This window comes from Mya arenaria, chromosome 11, assembly GCF_026914265.1.
Source record: "Mya arenaria isolate MELC-2E11 chromosome 11, ASM2691426v1".
Lineage (NCBI taxonomy): Eukaryota > Metazoa > Mollusca > Bivalvia > Myida > Myidae > Mya > Mya arenaria.
In genome coordinates, this window is record NC_069132.1 from 25,799,366 (window position 1) to 25,819,978 (window position 20,613).

The 20,613-nt window shown below is 35.5% G+C and overlaps 1 protein-coding gene across 4 annotated transcripts in view; it reads left to right on the top strand.

Moving 5' to 3' along the window:
- The window catches only part of LOC128207677 (hypoxia-inducible factor 1-alpha-like), a 151,615-nt gene that overhangs the window by 2,001 nt on the left and 129,001 nt on the right, over positions 1-20,613 (top strand). For 2 of the 4 annotated variants that reach the window (XM_052910744.1, XM_052910743.1), the window contains exons 2-3: positions 14,067-14,176; positions 16,833-16,859. Coding sequence is in view for 2 of the 4 variants with exons in the window: in XM_052910742.1 (XP_052766702.1) it covers positions 14,085-14,176 (92 nt within the window). In the remaining 2 variants the exon portion in view is untranslated. The remainder of the gene's footprint in view (positions 1-14,066; positions 14,177-16,832; positions 16,860-20,613) is intronic. The other 2 variants (XM_052910742.1, XM_052910741.1) reach the window with 1 other exon arrangement.

Genomic DNA, 20,613 nt, shown 5'->3' on the forward strand with positions numbered 1-20,613 from the left:
TCTTTAAAGCTATGATTGAGTATTGATTTATTCATCTCCGTCTAATTTCTTGAATCTTTTTTAATAGCTCTACTGGCCAAAGGCCAGAAGAGCTTATGCGATGGTAATGTGTACGTAGTATGTGCATCCGTGCGTTCGTGCGTCTGTAAACAATTGGTTGTGAACATGATACAGTCTTCAGTTTTGATTGTATCTTGATGAAACTTGTACAGTATCTAGATATCCATTAGAGCTCGGTTCCTTTCGAAAACCAGCTAGATCCGCCCATAAATGCCTAGATTATGGGCCATGAAAATTTAGAAGAAATGCTTTCTATTTTTAGCCAGGTCTGCATGAGCGAATTCTATTTTTAGCCATGTTTACATGTACATGTAAATTCAAGTCTAGAGTTAAGGGAGACAATTTGCAAGTCTCGGATTTTGAGAGACAATTTGCTTTTTGCTTCTGGAGTTGATTTTGTTACTCTGCTTTGTTCTTGTTGAAAGCCCAAAGGCCATTTTTTTAGTTTTAAGTTCTGTAGTTTGCGCATTCATCTTAACAAAATTGGTTGTGAATGTTTAAGTTATGCACCTGGTGTCATTACTGGCCACACACAGGGTTCACAGGTTTGGTAAACATAAATCTGGAAAGGTTTGAAAATCTTTTTGTGTGTTCGTGCATCCATCTCAGCACAATTGATTGTGAATGTTTGTTCAAATTGATCAATGTTGTCCTAGGATGCCCTTGACTTTCACCTTTTGACCAACTTTTTTAACTTTTAAAACTACAGAAATTTTTACTATGAGTACAGTTCTGAAAGCATTTTTTTTTTGTCAGATGACTTTTACTTGGCACATATTAAAATAGTTCATGCAACTAATCTGCTTACAATACTTTCTGGGCTCAGATGTTGAACGTGCTATGTTTTCAGGTAACCCAAACACAAAACATAAAGTATATGTCTGTTGCCTTTTACCCATACATACATGATGTAGATTGATATGACTACAAAAGCCATGCCAGTAGAGCATAGGCCCTTTTGGGCCTCTTGTTTTATATATCTGATCACCAATAGATGATCCAGGGGGGAGGCACACCCGGCATGCCCCCCCCCCCCCACAAAAATCCTCAAAGTTTATTATTTAATTCAGTATAGGAGAAAAAGGTAATAAAATACGCCCAGATGGCACTATTTCATACCTAAAATTGATAAACTTTTCAAGGGGGAGTACCCTCAAACTGTCTGCCAACACTTTAAACCAAACAAAGTTCCGTTCTGAGACAGGGGCGCAAGTCAAAAGGTTACGCCCCTTAGTTAAACCCCCTTTAATGTCATATCCTGGATCCGCGCCTGATCACTAGTCGTGTACCTTTATTTATGTTCTTAATTATAACAGCTATTTTAAAGATTTTTAGTTTAAAATAATTGTCTCATTTTAAAACTAATTTAGAAAAACAAAAACACACAGACTTCTTACATTTTGCATGTTTCTTTTCATTTTACAAATTTGTTTGTAATGTATATTGCAATATTAAAGCAGATAATTATTGCAATATGCAATGTTGTTTTGGCTGGCAATTACATAACCCAGTTGAAAAGCAACCGGAGTAAAAGTGTTTATGTGTCAAATGCTGATTTATAATCTTGCTTTGCTATTTTTACACTGCATCCCATCCCAGTTTTACACATCAAAGAAAGTGATTATAAACATTTGCTCAGTGAAAGGATCAATAATTAATTTTTTGATAAAAAAACACTAAAACACCATTGAATTGCTTTTTATTATGCTACATCATTGGATGTAAGCTTATAGAATATTTAACTGCACATGCAATCAATAAAACTATCTTGTATCTTAAAATCAGTCTAAACTGTAATATTTAATGACATTATGAGCAGAAAGTGGCCCACTAATACTGACCTCCTTGAAGTGGTTCACAATTATGGCTGTATGCTCCTGTAAATTGGATAAATTATATGTACATGTAGCCAGTCAGTGCATGTGATTTCTTTTGCAATTATGAGAATGCACATTTTTTAATATCAAAATAACTAAAAGAGTTATCATTTGTTAAAAAAAAGTCAACAGGTGATACAAGATTATAAGTATCTTCTATGGTCGAGAGCGTAAGATACATGTAGGTTCATCCCAGCCCGAGTGTAGGGTGTTTTGCAGAAACGAGGTGAACCGAGTTTCGCAGAACACCCTGCACGAGGGTTGGGATGAGCCTGTCTTACACGAGCTGCTAGGGAATTTGCTTTTTCTCCCACCTCAGTTAAATGAAAATATTTGCCTGTCCGAACAAACATGTCATTAAAAAGTATACAAAAGAATAAAAAATGAATATCAACTGGTGTTTATGCTTTCTTGATTTAATTGTCAAAAATAATATATACACACTACATGGACATGTCGTTTAAAAAAAACACTTAGTCACAAAAAATATTTCAACATTGCCCGAATTTAGGTGTTTTCCGGTGATTCCACCAACCGCTGCCATTTTGACTTCGAAGCTGAAGCATATTGAGTGCTGACGATTTTGATTGTGCCTTGTTGCAAACCTAGAACCAATCAAAACAGTTGTAATAAAATGCCGTTACAAATGCTTCGTATTTACTCATTTATCTCCGGCAATCAACATCATGATTCCATATCGGAAATGGATGATTTCTGGCGATGTTATGTGATGTTAAATATCAATTTGGGATCGACTAACTACAGCTTAGGCAAATAATCAGCAAACAGTTTTTACAGAGATTTCGCTTTTATGTACCTTTTCCCTATTTAGTCGTTTCAAAATATGTCGGTCATCTGGACCATCATTTACGAAAGAGTTGCCAGACCTGTAAAAATTTTGCCGGACACCGGCGGACCGCACATTGCAGGAAGACTGAATACATGTAGTTCTAAGGAGAGTGCAGCATAATTTCTTGAATGGAGTGTTAAAACTTTTTTATGGTGGCATTTGAAGTGAGAAATAATTAATTTGGATTTTAAATATTGCCACAAGACAAAGTTTCCATGATGCTTCAGATGACAGTCTTCAACAAGGGAGGTAATTGTGTGATGACAATAAAAAAGGAGTTCCATACGGGTACTTGTTTTATCTTTGCCCGTAGGCAAGATAGGAATTTCCGGCATGGTCAATGTTTTGGATCTACTTATCTGGTGTGGGAGAAAAGAAGGTCACTGCTTCTGTCATATATATATATGTGCTTTTGTGTGCAAAACTAAGGTTGCTCTGCGGGAACCATGGAAACCCTGCAATTCAGATTTTTGTAATTTTTAGCTCTACTGGCCAAAGGCCAGAAGAGCTTATGCGATGGTAATGTGTACGTAGTATGTGCGTCTGTGCGACTGTAAACATTTGCTTGTGAACACAATACAGTCTTCAGTTTTGATTGTATCTCAATGAAACTTATACAGTATTTAGATATTCATTAGAGCTCGGTTCCTTTCGAAAACCAGCCAGATCCGCCAATGCATGAAGTGACGCAAACGAAAATGACGGAATACTTTAAACATTGAACTTAAACATGTACATGTAGTTGTGTGGAATCATTTTAGTGTGTTTGTGTTTATGCTAAGTATTAATTTTTATTCAATTTGTAAATTTGGAATAATGTTGTTATTTTCTACCTTTATAGTAATCAACTTTCTTTAATGGTACTGATGATACTGAATGTGGGGTGAGGTGGTGGTTAAGATACATTATCGGCCTCCGTTTGAACAAAGCCAAAGTGTCCAATCTGGACTAAGAGGCCACCGGTAGTAAGCAGCCACTTTTACCTTTTCCCAAAGGTGGCCACTTAATACAGGTTTGACTGTATTGTGTAAACAATTGCTTGTGAACACGATACAGTCTTCAGTTTTGATTGTATCTTGATGCAACTTGTACAGTATTTAGATATCCATTAGAGCTCGATTCCTTTTGAAAACCAGCCAGATTCGCCCATGCATGCCTACATTATGGGCCTTGAAAGTATAAAAAAATGCTATTTTTAGCTAAGTCTATTTTTTAGCCAAGTTACATGAGCAAAGTCTATTTTTAGCCAAGTTTACATGTAAAGTCACAATTGCTTGTAAATGTTTGTTCAAGTTATACCCCTGGATTCATTACTGGCCACGTCCCCGGGTTCACAGGTTTGGTATACTTAAATTGGGAAATGTTAAAAGCCTTTTTTTACTGAAAGAGCTATGCAGATCCTTGCTAGTTTGAACAAGCTTTAATTTAGTGGTCCACTACCATGGTTGTTCAACTTATGCCCCTTGGGTCAAAACTGGCACTGCCCGGTGGGTCACAAGTTTCCTATAGAGACTTATTTAAGAGATATTTTCAAAATCTTCTTGTTTCAAACCACAAGGCCCATACCTTTGATATTTGTTGTGGTGCATCATATGGGCAAAACATTTGAAATTATGCCCCTTGGGCAAAAGCTGGCCCCACCCCTTTTGACTTACTTTTTAATTTTCAAAGCTACAGCAATGAAATGTTGACCATGTGTACAGTTTTGCAAAAGAGCATCAATGTTGTCCTCTAATGTCCTTGACTTTGACCTTTTGACCAACATTTTTATTTTTAAAGCTACAGAAATGAAATTTTGACGATGAGTACAGTTTTGAAAGCAAATATTTTTTACCCTCAGATTACCTTTACTTGGCACATATTAAAATAGTTCATGCAACTAATCTGCTTACAACACTTTTCTGTCCTTTAATAGATGTTGAACATGCAGTGTTTTCAGCTAACCCAAAGACAAAAAGTGAACCATATATTTGTTGCCTATTACTCATACATACATGCTCTGGATTGAAAATGACCACAAGAGCCATGCCAGTAGAGCATAGGCCCTCTTGGGCCTCTTGTTTTGAATTGTATCAAATATCTAATTTCTTTCCTACATCCTAACAATATCATAAGGGGAAAACACAGTTTACTTTACTGAATCTTTAAGTCCCCTAACAATGGAACTAGGTTATTAAAAAATGAAGTACTGAATAAAAAATACTATTATGCACCAGTAGATTGAAACTCATGAGTGATCCTTGAGATTAACAGGGGGACACTGGTCTTGTAATATAGGATTTTGTGATCGCGCAACTTCAGGTATCATGGCCTTCCAAATGGAAACATTTACTGGTTTCTGCCCAGGAAAAGGCTCAAGTGTTATTCATTATTCAAGCTCTCGGCCTGCATCTCAGTTGAGCTAAAAGAAATTAGTACAGTCTTAATAATAAATCCATTTTAACAAGTTAATTTATTTATTAGCTCTAATAAGAATCAGTCATTGAGTTAGCACTTTATTATTGCCCTGGTTATCACTATGGGGTTATGAGGCCTTCGAGACTCTAGCTATGAATTTAGTTTTTGTCACCTTTAAGGAATCTGTTGAACCTTAGATGTATCAGATTTAGGAGTTTTCTTGAGAGTGGGGGAGAAGGGGCCACTATATATATATACCCATTATGCAGAGATGAAAATGAAGCCTGAACATTGGAAACGTTGTTGTTTGGTGGGGGGGGGGGGGGGGGGGGGGTCAGGGCTTAATAATATACCATTCGCCAAAAACTGCAAAATTTGAAAGCAGTTTTTTTTTAAAGGGAGTAGACACCAAATAGTTAAAAAAAAATCGGCAAATACAGTATTTCCTCAAAACAAGCCTAGAATTGTCAATACGAGCTAGCAGAAGGCTGATAATACATCACTTTACATCATGGTCAAAATAATTGACTCAACAATCATATTGCTGTCTAATCTTTGTTTCCTTGTTTGAAATAGTGCATAATGGGTTCCCAGTTAAAATTATATCAGTTTATGAGTACAGATAAATATACCGTCGCTTTTTAGCTCGACTATTCGAAGAAAAGGTGGGCTATACTACTCGCCCCAGCATCGGCATCGGTGTCGGCGTCCGGTTAAAGTTTTAGGGCAAGTTGGGATTTTCACTTATTAAGTCCAATACCCTACATTCAAATGACTTAATACTTCACACAGTTGTTCAGGGCCATCACATAATGAGGTTAGATAACTCCATATTATTCTTTACGCAGATTGACTATGGAACTTGGGTTAAAGTTTTAGGGCAAGTTGGAATATTTATTAATAACTTCTATATCCTTTGTTCAATTGATTAAATACATCACACAGTTGTTCAGGACCATCCCACAATAAGGTTACATAACTCCATATTATCCTAAATACAAGTTATGGCCCCTGATTGACTTAGGTTAAAGTTTTAGGGCAAGTTGGGATTTTCACTTAAAACTCCAATACCATTCTTTCAATTGACTTAATACTTCACACAGATGTTCAGAGCCATCACATAATGAGGTTAGATAACTCCATCTTTTATACAAATTATGGCCCCTGATTGACTATGGAACTTAGGTTAAAGTTTTAGGGCAGGTTGGGATATTGTTTAATAACTTCTATACCCTTCATTCAATTGACTTAATACTTCACACAATTGTTCAGGACCATCACCCAATGAGGTTACATAACTCCATATCCTTAATACAAGTTATGGCCCCTGATTGACTTAGGTTAAAGTTTTAGGCAAGTAAAAGTTAAGGGCAAGTTGGGATTTTAATAAAAAAAAACTTCTATAATGTTCATTAAATGCACTTAATAAAATTCAAAATTATTTACGACCATCTTACAACAAGAAACATAACTCAGTTTTAAGCCTATTTTTTTTTTTTTTTTTTTTTTTTTAATTTCCTTTGAAAGGCATATTTGTATATTCTTAACCACATTTTCATAATGGGAAATAAAGTTATTTGAATGACTTGCGCCATTGTTTGGGCAGGCTGGTGGGAGGGCAGCATCAAAGTCACCTTATGTATCAAATAATTTTAGTTAGGTTTGACATAAAGAGACCAAACTTGGTATTATTACATCGTTATTGTATTCTTTAGAAGTCAAAGCAGCAAAGTCGAGCACACTGTCTTACGACGGCTCTTGTTTTAAATGTAATGGGATTTATGTGGTAGACAACCCTAGTAAATTTGGAGTTGGAAAAATTGGCATAAACTGCGAAAGATGCATGTGGCGTAAAGGGGTGTGACAGTTCATCAGTAAATAAGATTCAATGCATTGTACACAACGATGTCAATTTTATGTAAGTTTTTGACAGTTTCCTTTTTTTCTTCCAAATGTATCATCTGGTGTCAAGTCCCTTTAAAGGGGGACGACTCCTATATAATGGTCATAGCTATGTCTAATTTTAAACAAAACTGGGACTAAATTTACTGTTGTTTTCACATCAAACAAGTCCAATTTTGTTTAAATAATGTTCAATCAGTTTGGTATACAGGTATTTTTAGTTTAGGCAATCCTTAAAAAAATGTTTGTTTGTAGTAGATTGTAGTTGTATGACAATATTTTTTCACGGAAATGTACTTGCTTTGTGGAGGGTTTAGCTCCTATTGGGCTACTGCATGCATGACCTTTTTTACATTGTCATTTCAATTAAATATAGCCTTCCAGTGAGATACAAAGAAATTGGAATGTGAAACCTTTTAACCATGCATTTACAATGACTTAGATTACAGTAGTTAGTATTTAAAAGATATTGTTGAGAAGAAATGACAGCATCTGCCATCAAGTTAATAAACTTTGTAAATAGGTCATAAGTACCTAGGTACTAAGGTCTAAGTGTTTTAAGGCCATATGATATTGATTTGTAATTTAATGTCAGATTCAAATTTATAACCTTAGTTACATTGTTGGCAGTCTTAACTTTGCAACAAAATAAATGGCCTTCAATGCAGATTTCACTAAGAATATTTTTATAAAGAAAGCTTGTCACTACATGTGAACTCTGATAGTACCAGAGAGGTGGATTTGCGTATGTTGAGAGGTAGGTTTGAAGTTCACCTTGAAATGAAATTAAGAAAATCACGTTAAAATCAAGAACTGAGCAACAGTGGATGTTCTTAAAGCTGCACTTTCACAGATTGAACGTTTTGACAACTTTTTTATTTTTTGTCTTGAAACGAGCACATTTTTGCGTAAATATCTGCAAAACAGTGTAAACAGACTGCCGACAAAAGATCAAATCGCAGATTGTCATATTTCAGTTCCAAATTTGATGTTTTATGCATTTTTCTTAAACCGTTAGTAACGGTTTAAGCCATAAAACATCAATTTTGGAATGGAAATATGAAAATCTGCAATCTGATCTTTTGTCAGCAGTCTTATATCACTGATTTGCAGATATTTACACACAGAGTTTTCATTTTAAGACAAAAAATAAAAAAGTTGGAAAAAAAGGTAAATTTGTGAGAGTGCAGCTTTAAAGACTGGCCAATCATCTTCAAAGGTTGAAACAAAAAGCTGTAGATTCAGATCCTTCAGCTTCTTATTTCTCAAAGAAAATATGTACAGCCTACAGATGTTGGCCCCATTTGCTTCTCCAACCAAGCAAAGGAGAACTGGGGCAGAAGACAGCTTGAAGCAGAAGTTTTCCTAGTTGATCATCACCCCAGATGGTACATTCAATTCAAAGCATGTTGCTTGATGAGTCCTTGAGAAGCGGACTGTGACAGGTGTTTTGCAATGGGTGGTTTGCCTGTTGAAAACCGGAATAAAGGAGCTTGCTGTTATCACTACCATTTGTCTTCTAACATAAGGCGCCTACTGCAGACTGTGGATGCGGCTTCTCTATGCTGAAGGGGGTTTAGTCTTAAGGCAGTGGCCTTTGTACGTTGTCAAATTCACTTATGAAACTGAATAACTTAAATTAGAGTTGACATATCTTCACCAAGCTTTGTATATATAGAAAGAGAATGAGGATACCTTTCTAGTAATCTTTTTACCTCTGCGTCCTGCATCCTGGACTCACAGATATTTCCTCAGACGCAGTGTTAAAAACAATTCATGTGTGTTAGCGCGGCGCATTGAAATTGCTAGAGGACAGTCCTTTCCATATATATGGGTTTTTCTGATTTCTTAACATTTTTACGAAGTTATTTTTACATAAGCACCGATCTGGGTTGATTCTGAAGTGGATAATAATGCTAAGCTAGTCCAATTGTATATATTGTAAGTCCAATCATTCGGAACTAGGTATACACAAATAAACACAAAATCCGCCGTCTGAACATGGTCCCGAAAAAAAAAACACACAAAAATTGACGCAAATCAGCAAACGCTGTCCTGTTTTTTAAACGACAGCGCATCTTTGCCAAGCACATTGGTAACTCCCGTGAGCAATGACCCCATTCGACCAAAAGCTAAAGTAAGCAAATTCAATAAGGACTTGCAGAAGTTGTACAGTTGGCTTTCGTTTGATGAAGCCACGAAATCAATGTGCGATTTGTGCAATCATACACAAACAGTTGATTCAGAAGAGTTCTGTTGATGTTGTACTGTTTAATTTAGACTTTCTAAGGAACTAAAAAATCTAACAGCTCATGTGAAGTATATTTAATCAACACATTCTCTCAAGTAATGTCCTGAGAATTGGGACCCGCGCCTTCAATATAGGGACTCCCAGATTTGTAGTCCAATGCGTCCTGGGACTCATTAGTAAAATATTGTATAAAAAACACTGCCTTTCATGGGATTGGATTTTTGGCCCTTATGGTCAAGGTCAAGGTCACTGTTGCAAACAATTAAAATTTAAAACTTTAGTTAGAGCTGGGTGACTTAACTTGACTAAAATTGGTATTTAGGAAAGGTTTATGAAGTTCTTTCAAGGGGATACGTTTGGGGCACCTACGGGTCAAGGTCACTTTACCTAAAAATAGAAAAACAGTTGAAACTCAATAACTTTAAGAGTTTAAAATATCTGGACCAAACTTGATATATACATGTAGGAAGTGTTTATGAAGATCTTTCATGGGATAGTGTTTTGGGCCCCTATGGTCAAGGTCATTGTTACTAAATATAGAAACATGGTTAGTACATAATGACTGAAGTTAGGGTTGACATATCTTGACTAAACTAAGTATTTGACATTTACATCATGCTGTACTATTCCTGACTGACTGACTGACTGACAGACTTGCATGAGATTACCCTCAGCCCATTCAACTGTCTTCATCAGGCATAACAAACCATATGAATATAAGAAAATGGGGGTAGTTACACTGACAAGGATTATACCCAACATGGAGTGAGTAATGGTGACAGGAGAGGTTACAACCACCTGTGATTTAGGAGTGATGAAATCTACAAGAGGCATCATAGTTATCATCACCATCAACATCGCCTTCATCATTATTATTTGTGCAGGGATATAGAAATGGGCCACCTCCCTTTAGACGCAAATCAACCTCTTTGGACTCCAAATTTATCTCTCTACAGACACAAATCAACCTCTTTACAAAAACAAATATATAACTTTCTTCTCTCTATCAGACTGTTTCCCTGAGGATTTAATCAAGGGATGTCAGAGTGAACAGGTCGGCAAGGAATATTTTCCTTTTTTCAGTATTTCATTCACTGATGGTGCAGAGAATTATATTTCATAATCTTTTGTGGTAAAATGGTGTAATTTTAATAACACTTCGTTCTCTTGACCTAAGGAACACCTCCATAAGCATTTTTTACATACTAAGTTCAAGATATATGTCAACCCATACTTAAGTTTTTCAGTTTCAACCCTTTTTCAATTTTTAGTAACAATGAACTTGACCTTGACCCAAGGGGCCCCATTTGCAATCCCATGAAAGGTCTACATAAACTCTTCCTAAATACCAAGTTGGTCAAAATATGTTAACTCTACTAAAATTATTTGTTTTGATCTATTTCTTATTTTAAGTGCAGGAAACAGTGACTTTGACCATTCCATAAACTCTTCCTTAATACCAAATTTGGTCAAGATATGTCAACCCTAACTAATTTTTTTAGTTTCATAGATATGTAATTTAATTGATGCCTGCACCATCACTAGCCCGCCTGCCCACCCGATCAACGATGTACATCATTCTAGTAACCAGGTTTTACTTTGTGAAAACCTGGTTAACGGAGACAAGTTGAATTATTTTTATAAAAGTTCATGTTTTGATGGAAGCAAATCTATGATATCTAGCAAATCATATGAAAGTAAAAATTAAGAGCACATGAATTAAACCTGAATGTTATAATGGTTAGTTAGAAAATTGATGTTATATGCCGAAAAAATCATTTTTCTTAAAACGATAGTAACTTCAATTTTCGAAGATAGATTTTAAAACTGCGATCAGATATTTTGTCACTAATCTTATATCAATGGTTTGCAGATGATTATGCTACGATTTGTTCATTACAAGACAAAAATAAAAACAGGTGTGAGAACGCTCAAAATGTGAGACTGCAGCTTTAAACAGTGAAAACTATGTTTACACTGTTTTTCTCGGATAGATTTAGAAGAAAAGATAATTAGTCGGCGCGCAGATGGGCGCCAACTATATTTGATATTACTTTAGAAATATTCCAGCTTGGGGACTAGTTCATAAATTGCAGAACAATGCTTTAAATAGTTTCCACGTTGCATGATAAAATATAAAGTTTAGTTTGTTTTATAAAACTTTAATTGATGATGAAACCTTAAATTATAGCAGCTCTGCTTATCATTTTGAAAATTTTGATTTTAAATACCAACTCAATCATAACAACCCGGCCATCTCCGAGAAAGATACAGGCCGAGGTGTTCCGATTGATATCAAATAGATGAAGGTTACACGGTACTATTAAAATATCCTTTATGTTGGTAAACCTCCTACGCAGTAATCTATCTTGGTGACAGGAAAAATGTCGAGTTTTGAAAAATTAATCTAGAGCTTAATTGTTTGTTTTGAAAATGTCATTCGAAGGAATAAACTCCAGATAATTCCCCTTTGATGTATAGTGTTTTTATCCATGTTCTATACACTCATAATGAGTGAAATGTGTTACAAAATTAATTATAAAGCAAAAAATAAACAAAACATGCTGGTACAAATAAAAGGTGAATTTCATGCTATTGAAATCTATGTATTAGACCATTGACTCTATTTCATCTGAAGAAACGTATGTATATTTTAAAAATACGCCTCCGACACTAGGGAACATTCGTTGTAAAAACAAGAGAAACGAAAATTATACACAACATGACGGTGGTAGCAAAAAGGTTTATTTTTTATTTATTAAAAAAATTGAATATTCGAATACCGATTTTGACATTAGAATACCAAACGTTCGATCGAATATTCGAATATTAGTTTGCATCCCTAAACAAAATAATTATTTTTTTGTTATAATTTAGTTTTAACCTGAGGATTAGCTTGGTAAAAAAACAACAGAATATCTTTAATTCCGGGCTTACACTATTGTAACAATATTATTAACCATAATGTCCTTCGAGCACATGTACAACAAAAATAAAACAATATTATCATTGAAATAATAACCATTTTTGGTTATCTGCTTGCACGTTTTTCTTCTAATTTCATTGCCCCGAATTGAGGCTATGCATCAACTTTTTTCTTGTCTCTTTCTGTAACATTCTTAAATTTCCAACTTTAAATCCCATTAAAAAGTAAAAGATAAACACCAGTAAAAGTGCAGAAATCTATGTCACAGGGGACAAAACAGTCCAAGTGGTATGACTATCAGAAAATTAGTGGCATATCTATGATGAAAAACAATTACAACGCTCAATTAAGTTTAAGCTTAATGTTCGGATTTTTTTGATGCCATCTACCCAGAACTTTAAGCTAATGAGAATCTGGGTGGATAGAATTAAATTTAGCGTTGTAATTGTTTTTCGGCATGAATTGTTGTCCCCCATGACTAAGATTTCTCCTTTACTGGCCCTTATCTTTTACTTTTTATCAACTTATATATAATGTATGATTTAAGAGCTAAGATAGTACAACTAATGGAATAGATGACCATCATGCAGCGTCATGCAGTGATTTAAAGGAAACCCATGATGTTTGAGAAATTTCCCCCATAAAATTCCAAAATATTCCATAAATAAAAATTATCAGGACATGATGTTTTATTATATGACCTATATTAAACTAGACAGTTTTAAAATGGTCCAGAGCCTGATTTCAGAATAGAATTTGATATAATTCATGGGCTATACATTATTCAGCCAACTTTTCCTCTGCCCAAAACCACCAGGTGAATTTCAAATGAAGTACAGAATCTATGGCCTGTCAATCAACAAAACACACATATCAAAGAGACAGTGACTGCAGCCTCCAGCAATTTGGCATATTCTTTTACATATCATGTTAAACATATTACACAAGAGGCGGGCACATTTCCCTCGCAAAGCATCCATACATGTACAGTTTGCATTTAAGGCTTCATTTCAACCAATGAAATTGCAGCTATGAAATTATACGCTTGCAAGAACAAACGACAAGCTGCTGTTCAGGCAGTTCAGATTGACTATCTCTTGAGTGCAAAAATGTTGTTCGATCATGCTTTGCTAAATTGATGGACAAGCTAGTATATTATGAATATTTTTGATGTAATCTATCTTAATCCTTAATTCTCCTTTTAAGGTTATTAGGGGAGGACCCTCAAACTCCCAACCACATTATACCTACATATTTTTTCCCTCTGGGGGAGGCAGTGTATGATTTGTTTGGGCAAAACTTGCCCCTCTCTAACACCAATTCCCGGATTCGCCCCTGTAGATGACCATTTTGGATATTACGTAGCCTTGCATCTATCGTTGATATGCTTTTAGTATGATTACAATTATTTCTTGGCAGTGAATATAACCTAGATGACCATGTCTGCTAGATAACTGCATGCAGCTTGAGACCTATGGCTGTTATACAAAATACTATTGTTTTTCAGGCAGCAGTGAATCAACCAAATGGTCATGCATGTAGCATATAATAGTTAGATGATATGAAGTAAAATTTAAATGATTAAGAATGGGAGGAGTGATGATCAAGATTTTACTTCAGGTCATTTAACTGACTAAGAAAACAACATCACTGGTGGACTTGAAAACCCCGGAAAGTTGAAATTCTTTATGATAATGATTGCCTATCTGCAATTTCATTCTATGGCTGAAAATGTACATGTAGGCTGTATACTGTAAACTCTTGTTCAATCCATAGATGATATAATATTAAAATTATTTTCAGGAAGTGATAAATCATCAGATGGCAATGTCAGACGTTGAAAGCTCAGAGAATATGGAGGTGGACAGTTCTCCCAGCGAAAACTGTAAGCCAGCCACCACAAAACTCACCAGGTACACTGATCAATTTATTTTATTAATATTTATGTAAAATATATTAGTTTCACAAATAATATTGCTTTCTGTGATCACTCATTGAAAATGAATTCTGATCTAACACCACCAAAATCCAAAAAAAATCTCTCTTTTTTTTAATTTTTACCCTACAATGTAAGAAAAGTTAAAGTGACTCGCTCATGGTTTGTAAAATGCACTTGTATTATTTATGAAATAAAGTGTGGCAAATCAAAAGAGTTAAAACAAAAATAGCAAATGCTACAACCCTTCAGCAAATGTTGATATTTGCTCAAATATCTTTGAAGACCACAATTTTCAGCATTTATAATGCAGTTGAAAATTTATTATGGCTGTTGTTATGCGTGATTAACAGGTCAACATGTCCACCACTTTTGTTTAAGAACCGGTGGCCGTGCTGACTAGCAGGCTGTTTTCTAATTTTTTCTTGACTTTGCCAGCGTGGGTTCGAACCCCATTAAAACCAAAATAATTTTTGATGCTATGACTGTTTTTTTTCTGCAATTTCGATATTAGACCTAAAAAAAATTTTGTTTGGTTAGGGTTACATCCTTTTCAAAAATAGGTAGGGTAGGTAGGCTTTTTTTATTTTATTTTTTTATTTTTTTTATTAGCCTTTATATGAGAATGTCATTTTCATCATTGGAGAATAGTGTTAAAGTTATCTCCTGTATAAGCATTTAAGGTTTTAAACTCCATATTTAAAAACCAAAAAAAAAGAAGAAATATTTTTATTTTTATTTTGGGTTTTCATTTTTTTTTAGTGTTTTCAGATGCATTACCGGGAAAACTTATTTTGGGTCCAAAAACATGAGCCAGTCACTTTAAAGCTTTAGTAAGGATGTTGTGAAGTGATAAATATCGGTGTATATATAGAAAGGTCATATGAAGCTGAACCTTGAGATGCCTTTGGGATAGGTTGGGTCAAGGTCCCTGTTGCTAAAAAAATAGATTCTACTCAATAACTTCAGTTAAGAAAGATGTATAGTGATAAAACATTGTATATAGCAAGCTAACATGACATTTTTATAGCCAACATTTTTTTGTCTGGGCAAATTGTTGGTTGCTGGGGTCCAGGTTGTAAAATCAACAAATAGAAAACTGTTCTCCACTGCATAACTTTAGTTAGAAATAATGTAAATGATGAAACTGAGTATGAAGCAAGCTGACATGGAGACGGATGTTGTGATGGCATTTGGGGGTATGTCGGGGTCATGGTCATCATTACTAAATATTTATGAGATATGGCAGCGATGAAAATAAGTTTGTATCAAGCTTAAACTAGAGCTGTCACAGGAGCGACGAATACCCCCAAATGCCGCCTGGACACAGGAATGGCAAACCATTCCTTTGAAAAGAGGCCATAACTCCAAGGTTACTGCACACTGCATCTTCTTTTATCATGCATGTATTGTTTTATTTAAATCTGTTGAGTAATTTAGAAGTTACACTGCTGACAAGAAAAACTAGCCTTTTATGAGTCATCGTCCGGAAACCGTTTTTCTATTTTTAGTAACAGTGACCTTGACCTTGGCCTCACCAGCCCCAATATCGAACTTGACCTGTATCTTCTGATGTTACACCTGTGTACCAAAAATTGTTCAAATCTGTCAAGCCTTTCATGATTTATCGTCCGGAAACCGTTTTTTCTATTTTTAGTAACAGTGACCTTGACTTTGGCCTCACCAGCCCCAATATCGAACTTGACCTGTATCTTCTGATGTTACACCTGTGTACCAAAAATTGTTCAAAGCTGTCAAGCCTTTCATGAGTTATTGTCCGGAAACCGTTTTTCTATTTTTAGTAACAGTGACCTTGGCCCCACCAGCCCCAATATCGAACTTGACCTGTATCTTCTGATGTTACACCTGTGTACCAAAAAAATTTCAAATCTGTCTAGCCTTTCATGAGTTATCGTCCGGAAACCATGAAAACCGACAGACCGACCGACTGGCTTGTCGGTCGGTCGGTCGTTTTTCATGGTTTCTAGACGATAATATAATAAATTTATATATATTTGGTTTGTATTAGGGGTCTTAGCGGTCAAGATCAAAGTTGCTGTTTATTTAGCAAGCTAATGTAAGACACACTTTAGGGCTGCATTTGGGGTTGTTGACATAGATGTCACAATGTATATGTGCATGTGTGGGCAAGTGCGCTCATACGAACTGAACCTTGTCTCGCTGGGCTGTATTTTTACAATGCATTGTAGGATTTTCAATAAACATGCCATAAGGGTTGACCGTGATGAGGCTGCATTTGACGTACAAGAAAAATGTCTGTCTATCACAGGTCAAGGTCACACTTAGATGTCAAAAGTTGAAATGAGTACTATTGATAGGACAGTACATTGTCCGGGCTGGCTCTTAACCAAGCATTACAAGATTTCCAAGAAACTTGACATGAATGTTTATTACGAAGAAGTGGCATGTCATATACAAGTCCCAGGTCTGTACATCAAAAGTCAAGGTCACACTATTCTGTGGTGAAATTGTACGAAATTATATCGGTGTCAAAGGCTCTTAACTGGCTCAGTATGTCACCATTCAGCATCAAGTTTGGGTTATTATTTTACCAATTAGCTTATAATGTGAAGAAAACGCCCTTAGATTGTAACCAACATGTAAATTTGCAGCTACTGAAATCAGCCACTACTGCACTAGTAAGTACCACACTTCATTGTTAAGAGTCATGAGGTCATAACTTTGCACACCGCTATCCGCCTTCTGAATACAATCTGTTTATGGGATGCCTTGTTTATATCAATTGTTTGCATGTACAGGTTACTACATTTTCATTTTCAACCTTTTACTTTGTTCTGTACTGGTCCATCTTGAGTCATAAAATAATTCATACCATGTTTTGAAACATCATATCCTTGAGAGTTTATAATTATTTAAGCTTAAAAAAAATTGTTCATAAACTTCATTTTACAATCTTTATAACTTTTTAACTGATGGTGGTGCTGCAAGTGAATTATGTCTCCCCTTTAAATTGATGTTTTTGTCAGTGTTCTTATTTTTGTTTGTCACGTATTCTGTCTGGAGCAGAACTTGGAGAGTACTTGAAAGAATTGATTGAAACTTGGAACATAAATAGATGGTAATGTGAATTAAGTTGTGCACTTTACAACAATTATTATTATGGGAAACATTGTTGCAAAGTTATTACCCCTTAATTGTTCGTTTTTTAATGTAAATGTTGACCAGGCCATAACTCAAATATTTTGGAATGAATTAATTGAAACTTTTATAAATATTTATAGATGACAATGTCAACTTGATTTTTTATGTTTTCAACATTGTTTTGGAAATTTGCAGATAGGTTAAGAAAGGGAAGGAAGAATGTTCTAGTTATTTTTTAAAAACATGATGACATTGATGTAAAGCAAAATTCCTTGATGTTTCATGATGCTTATAGCAGATTTTTCCATGCTCAAGTAAATCAAGTAGATACCATCCTACAGCTGTTTAATGCGTCAGTGCCACATAGGATTAGATAATTTGAGTAAAAGATAAAAGTGAGTATGTGCAAGAGTCTCATATGATGTATGATAAATTTCCCAGGTCCACAGATGCTTTATTTAAGAGAAAAGTATGGAAAATACCAATGAAAATCCAAACTGGTCCACTGACTAACTTTATGCTAATGAGGCAGGTAAGTGGGCGGAGCATTGCATCAATGTTGTTAGTAAAAAATCGCAGAAAGGACTACTCCCTCATGTTTTTGTAAAATGCACTTTTTGAGTATGGTGAAATTGATTAAGTGCAGGAAATAATTAGGGGGGTTTAAACTAAGATACTAAAAGCTGGAAGCCTTCAGTAAATGCTAATATTTGCTCAAATAACGTCTTTGAAGACCACAATTTTCATGCTTTTTTTGTACGTGGTCTAGTGGATCTTTTCATTTTGTTGCCTTTTGTTATTGCTTTTTTTAATCCTACTGGGCGACAAAAATGTCAAAAAGGTTTAGAGAAGCCATTTGGATATACATAAAAAAGTTTACATCTCTAAAATATAATCAGACTTAAAATGTCATGCAGTTTTTTTAGGGAAAAAAAGTTGAGGTTTTATGTTGGCATCTGTGTTGATGTCTGCAGAATGTTGTACTAGAACTTGAACCTTAGACAGAACTCAAACATAAATTGTTATTAAGAATATTAGCACGATTTTACTTAAAAGTGCCCATGCATGTTTTTTATGAAAATGTAGTCCAATAACATCAGGCCTAAGTGTTGTTTGAGATATAGCCCTTGTCTGACTGAGGAAAAAGGACAATCAATTTGGTATCATGTTTGGTTACACCTTTTTAAATATGTTTTATACTTTGGTGTAAAAATTATAGTTATAGATGACATTTTACCACCATTACCACTCGGCTGCCCACATTACCATACTGTTCTATTTATTTGCACTTTTCTCATAAAATTATACTTTTTTACTGTTGTTTACTGGTTGGAGAGCAGAAGCCGGCGGTAAGCAGTAGCCGGCAATCGCTTTTTATTCGTGTTTTTTATGCCCCCGAAGGTGGGCATATTAAAATCGCACCGTCTGTCCATCCGACTCAATAACTCAGAATATTATGGACAGATTTCAAAATAACTTGCCACATGTGTTCGGCATATCAAGATGACGTGTCGCGTGCAAGAACCGTTTCCCTACCTCTAAGGTCAAGGTCACACTTAGGTGTTTATTCACAATGGAATGCTCCATATAAGGACATAGAGTATAGGTTGTCGTGTCCAGGCTGTAACTTTCCCTTGTATGGACAGATTTTAAAATAACTTGCCACATGTGTTCGGCATACCAAGACGACGTGTCGCGTGCAAGAACCGTTTCCCTACCTCTAAGGTCAAGGTCACACTTAGGTGTTTATTCACAATGGAATGCTCCATATTAGGACATAGAGTATAGGTTGTCGTGTCCGGGCTGTAACTTTCCCTTGTATGGACAGATTTTAAAATATCTTGCCACATGTGTTCGGCATACCAAGACGACGTGTCGCGTGCAAGAACCGTTTTCCTACATCTAAGGTCAAGGTCACACTTAGGTGTTTATTCACAATGGAATGCTGCATATAAGGACATAGAGTATAGGTTGTCGTGTCCGGGCTGTAACTTTCCCTTGTATGGACAGATTTTAAAATATCTTGCCACATGTGTTCGGCATACCAAGACGACGTGTTGCGTGCAAGAACCGTGTCCCTACCTCTAAGGTCAAGGTCACACTAAGGTGTTTATTCACAATGGAATGCTGCATATAAGGACATAGAGTATAAGTTGTTGTGTCCGGGCTGTAACTTTCCCTTGTATTTACAGATTTTAAAATAACTTGCCACATGTGTTCGGCATACCAAGACGACGTGTCGCATGACAGACCCGTGTCCCTATCTCTAAGGTCAAGGTCACACTTGGGTGTTTATTCACAATGGAATGCTGCATATATAAGGACATAACAGTGTCGGTTGTCAAGTATGGGTGGTATTTTTTTATGTTTAGAGGCAATTTAAAATAACTTGCCATATGTATTTGACATGTAAAGGCAAGATTAACTTTTCATGTACTGACCTTGTTCATAGGTCAATGTCACAATCGGGGGCATTCGTCACATACTGTGACAGCTCTTGTTTTAAATCTTCTTATAAAAGGTGAGAATGGTAAAAAAGAACCGTATCCAAGCAACACCATTTGCATCAAATCCAACACAAAGTGTACGTTTAAACATTTTATTTACAAAAAGTATTGGAAATGTCAAAAAGTTCGCCAACTTTCTCGTGGGGGAGAGAACGTGAATGTTACTGCGCATGCGCAATTGAATAAATTTGCATATCTAATTATAGCACTAGCATTTACCGACAGTCAAGTGTTGGTTATGAACGATTATTATTCGTCGATGAATCACAGCAAAACGTATTTTTTAAAAAGCCTGTTGAAATGATATTTTCATATTGCCCGTCAATCGCTTTCAAACAATATTGAGACATATTCAAAATTTTATGTATCCATGGTGTGGTTTTAGACGCGTTGTAAAAGCGAGACTACTCCAGCGCTTGGTTACCAGTATTACTTCCCTGTTCAATAGAGGCGCGCCAAGGGGAAATTATACTTAATAAGCCGATAAATATCGGTTTTATAGTCAAATCGCGGTACTGAAATAAAACTGCCGGGTACTGCTTTTCATAATCCGTAAATTGGCACTAATTGATTACCCCCTTTGTGGCCCCAATTAGGCACGCGCTTCGTGACGACACAAATTTTAATATTGTAAAGTTAGTAGACCTTGACCCCTAGTTTAATAAAATGTAAGTATTATTTCCGTTTCATTTCGAGGAAATCTTCAAAAACATGCAAAAACTGCCGGCTTCTACTCTCCAACCAGTACATGAATTTTTTACCTCTTTAATGGTCACATATATCA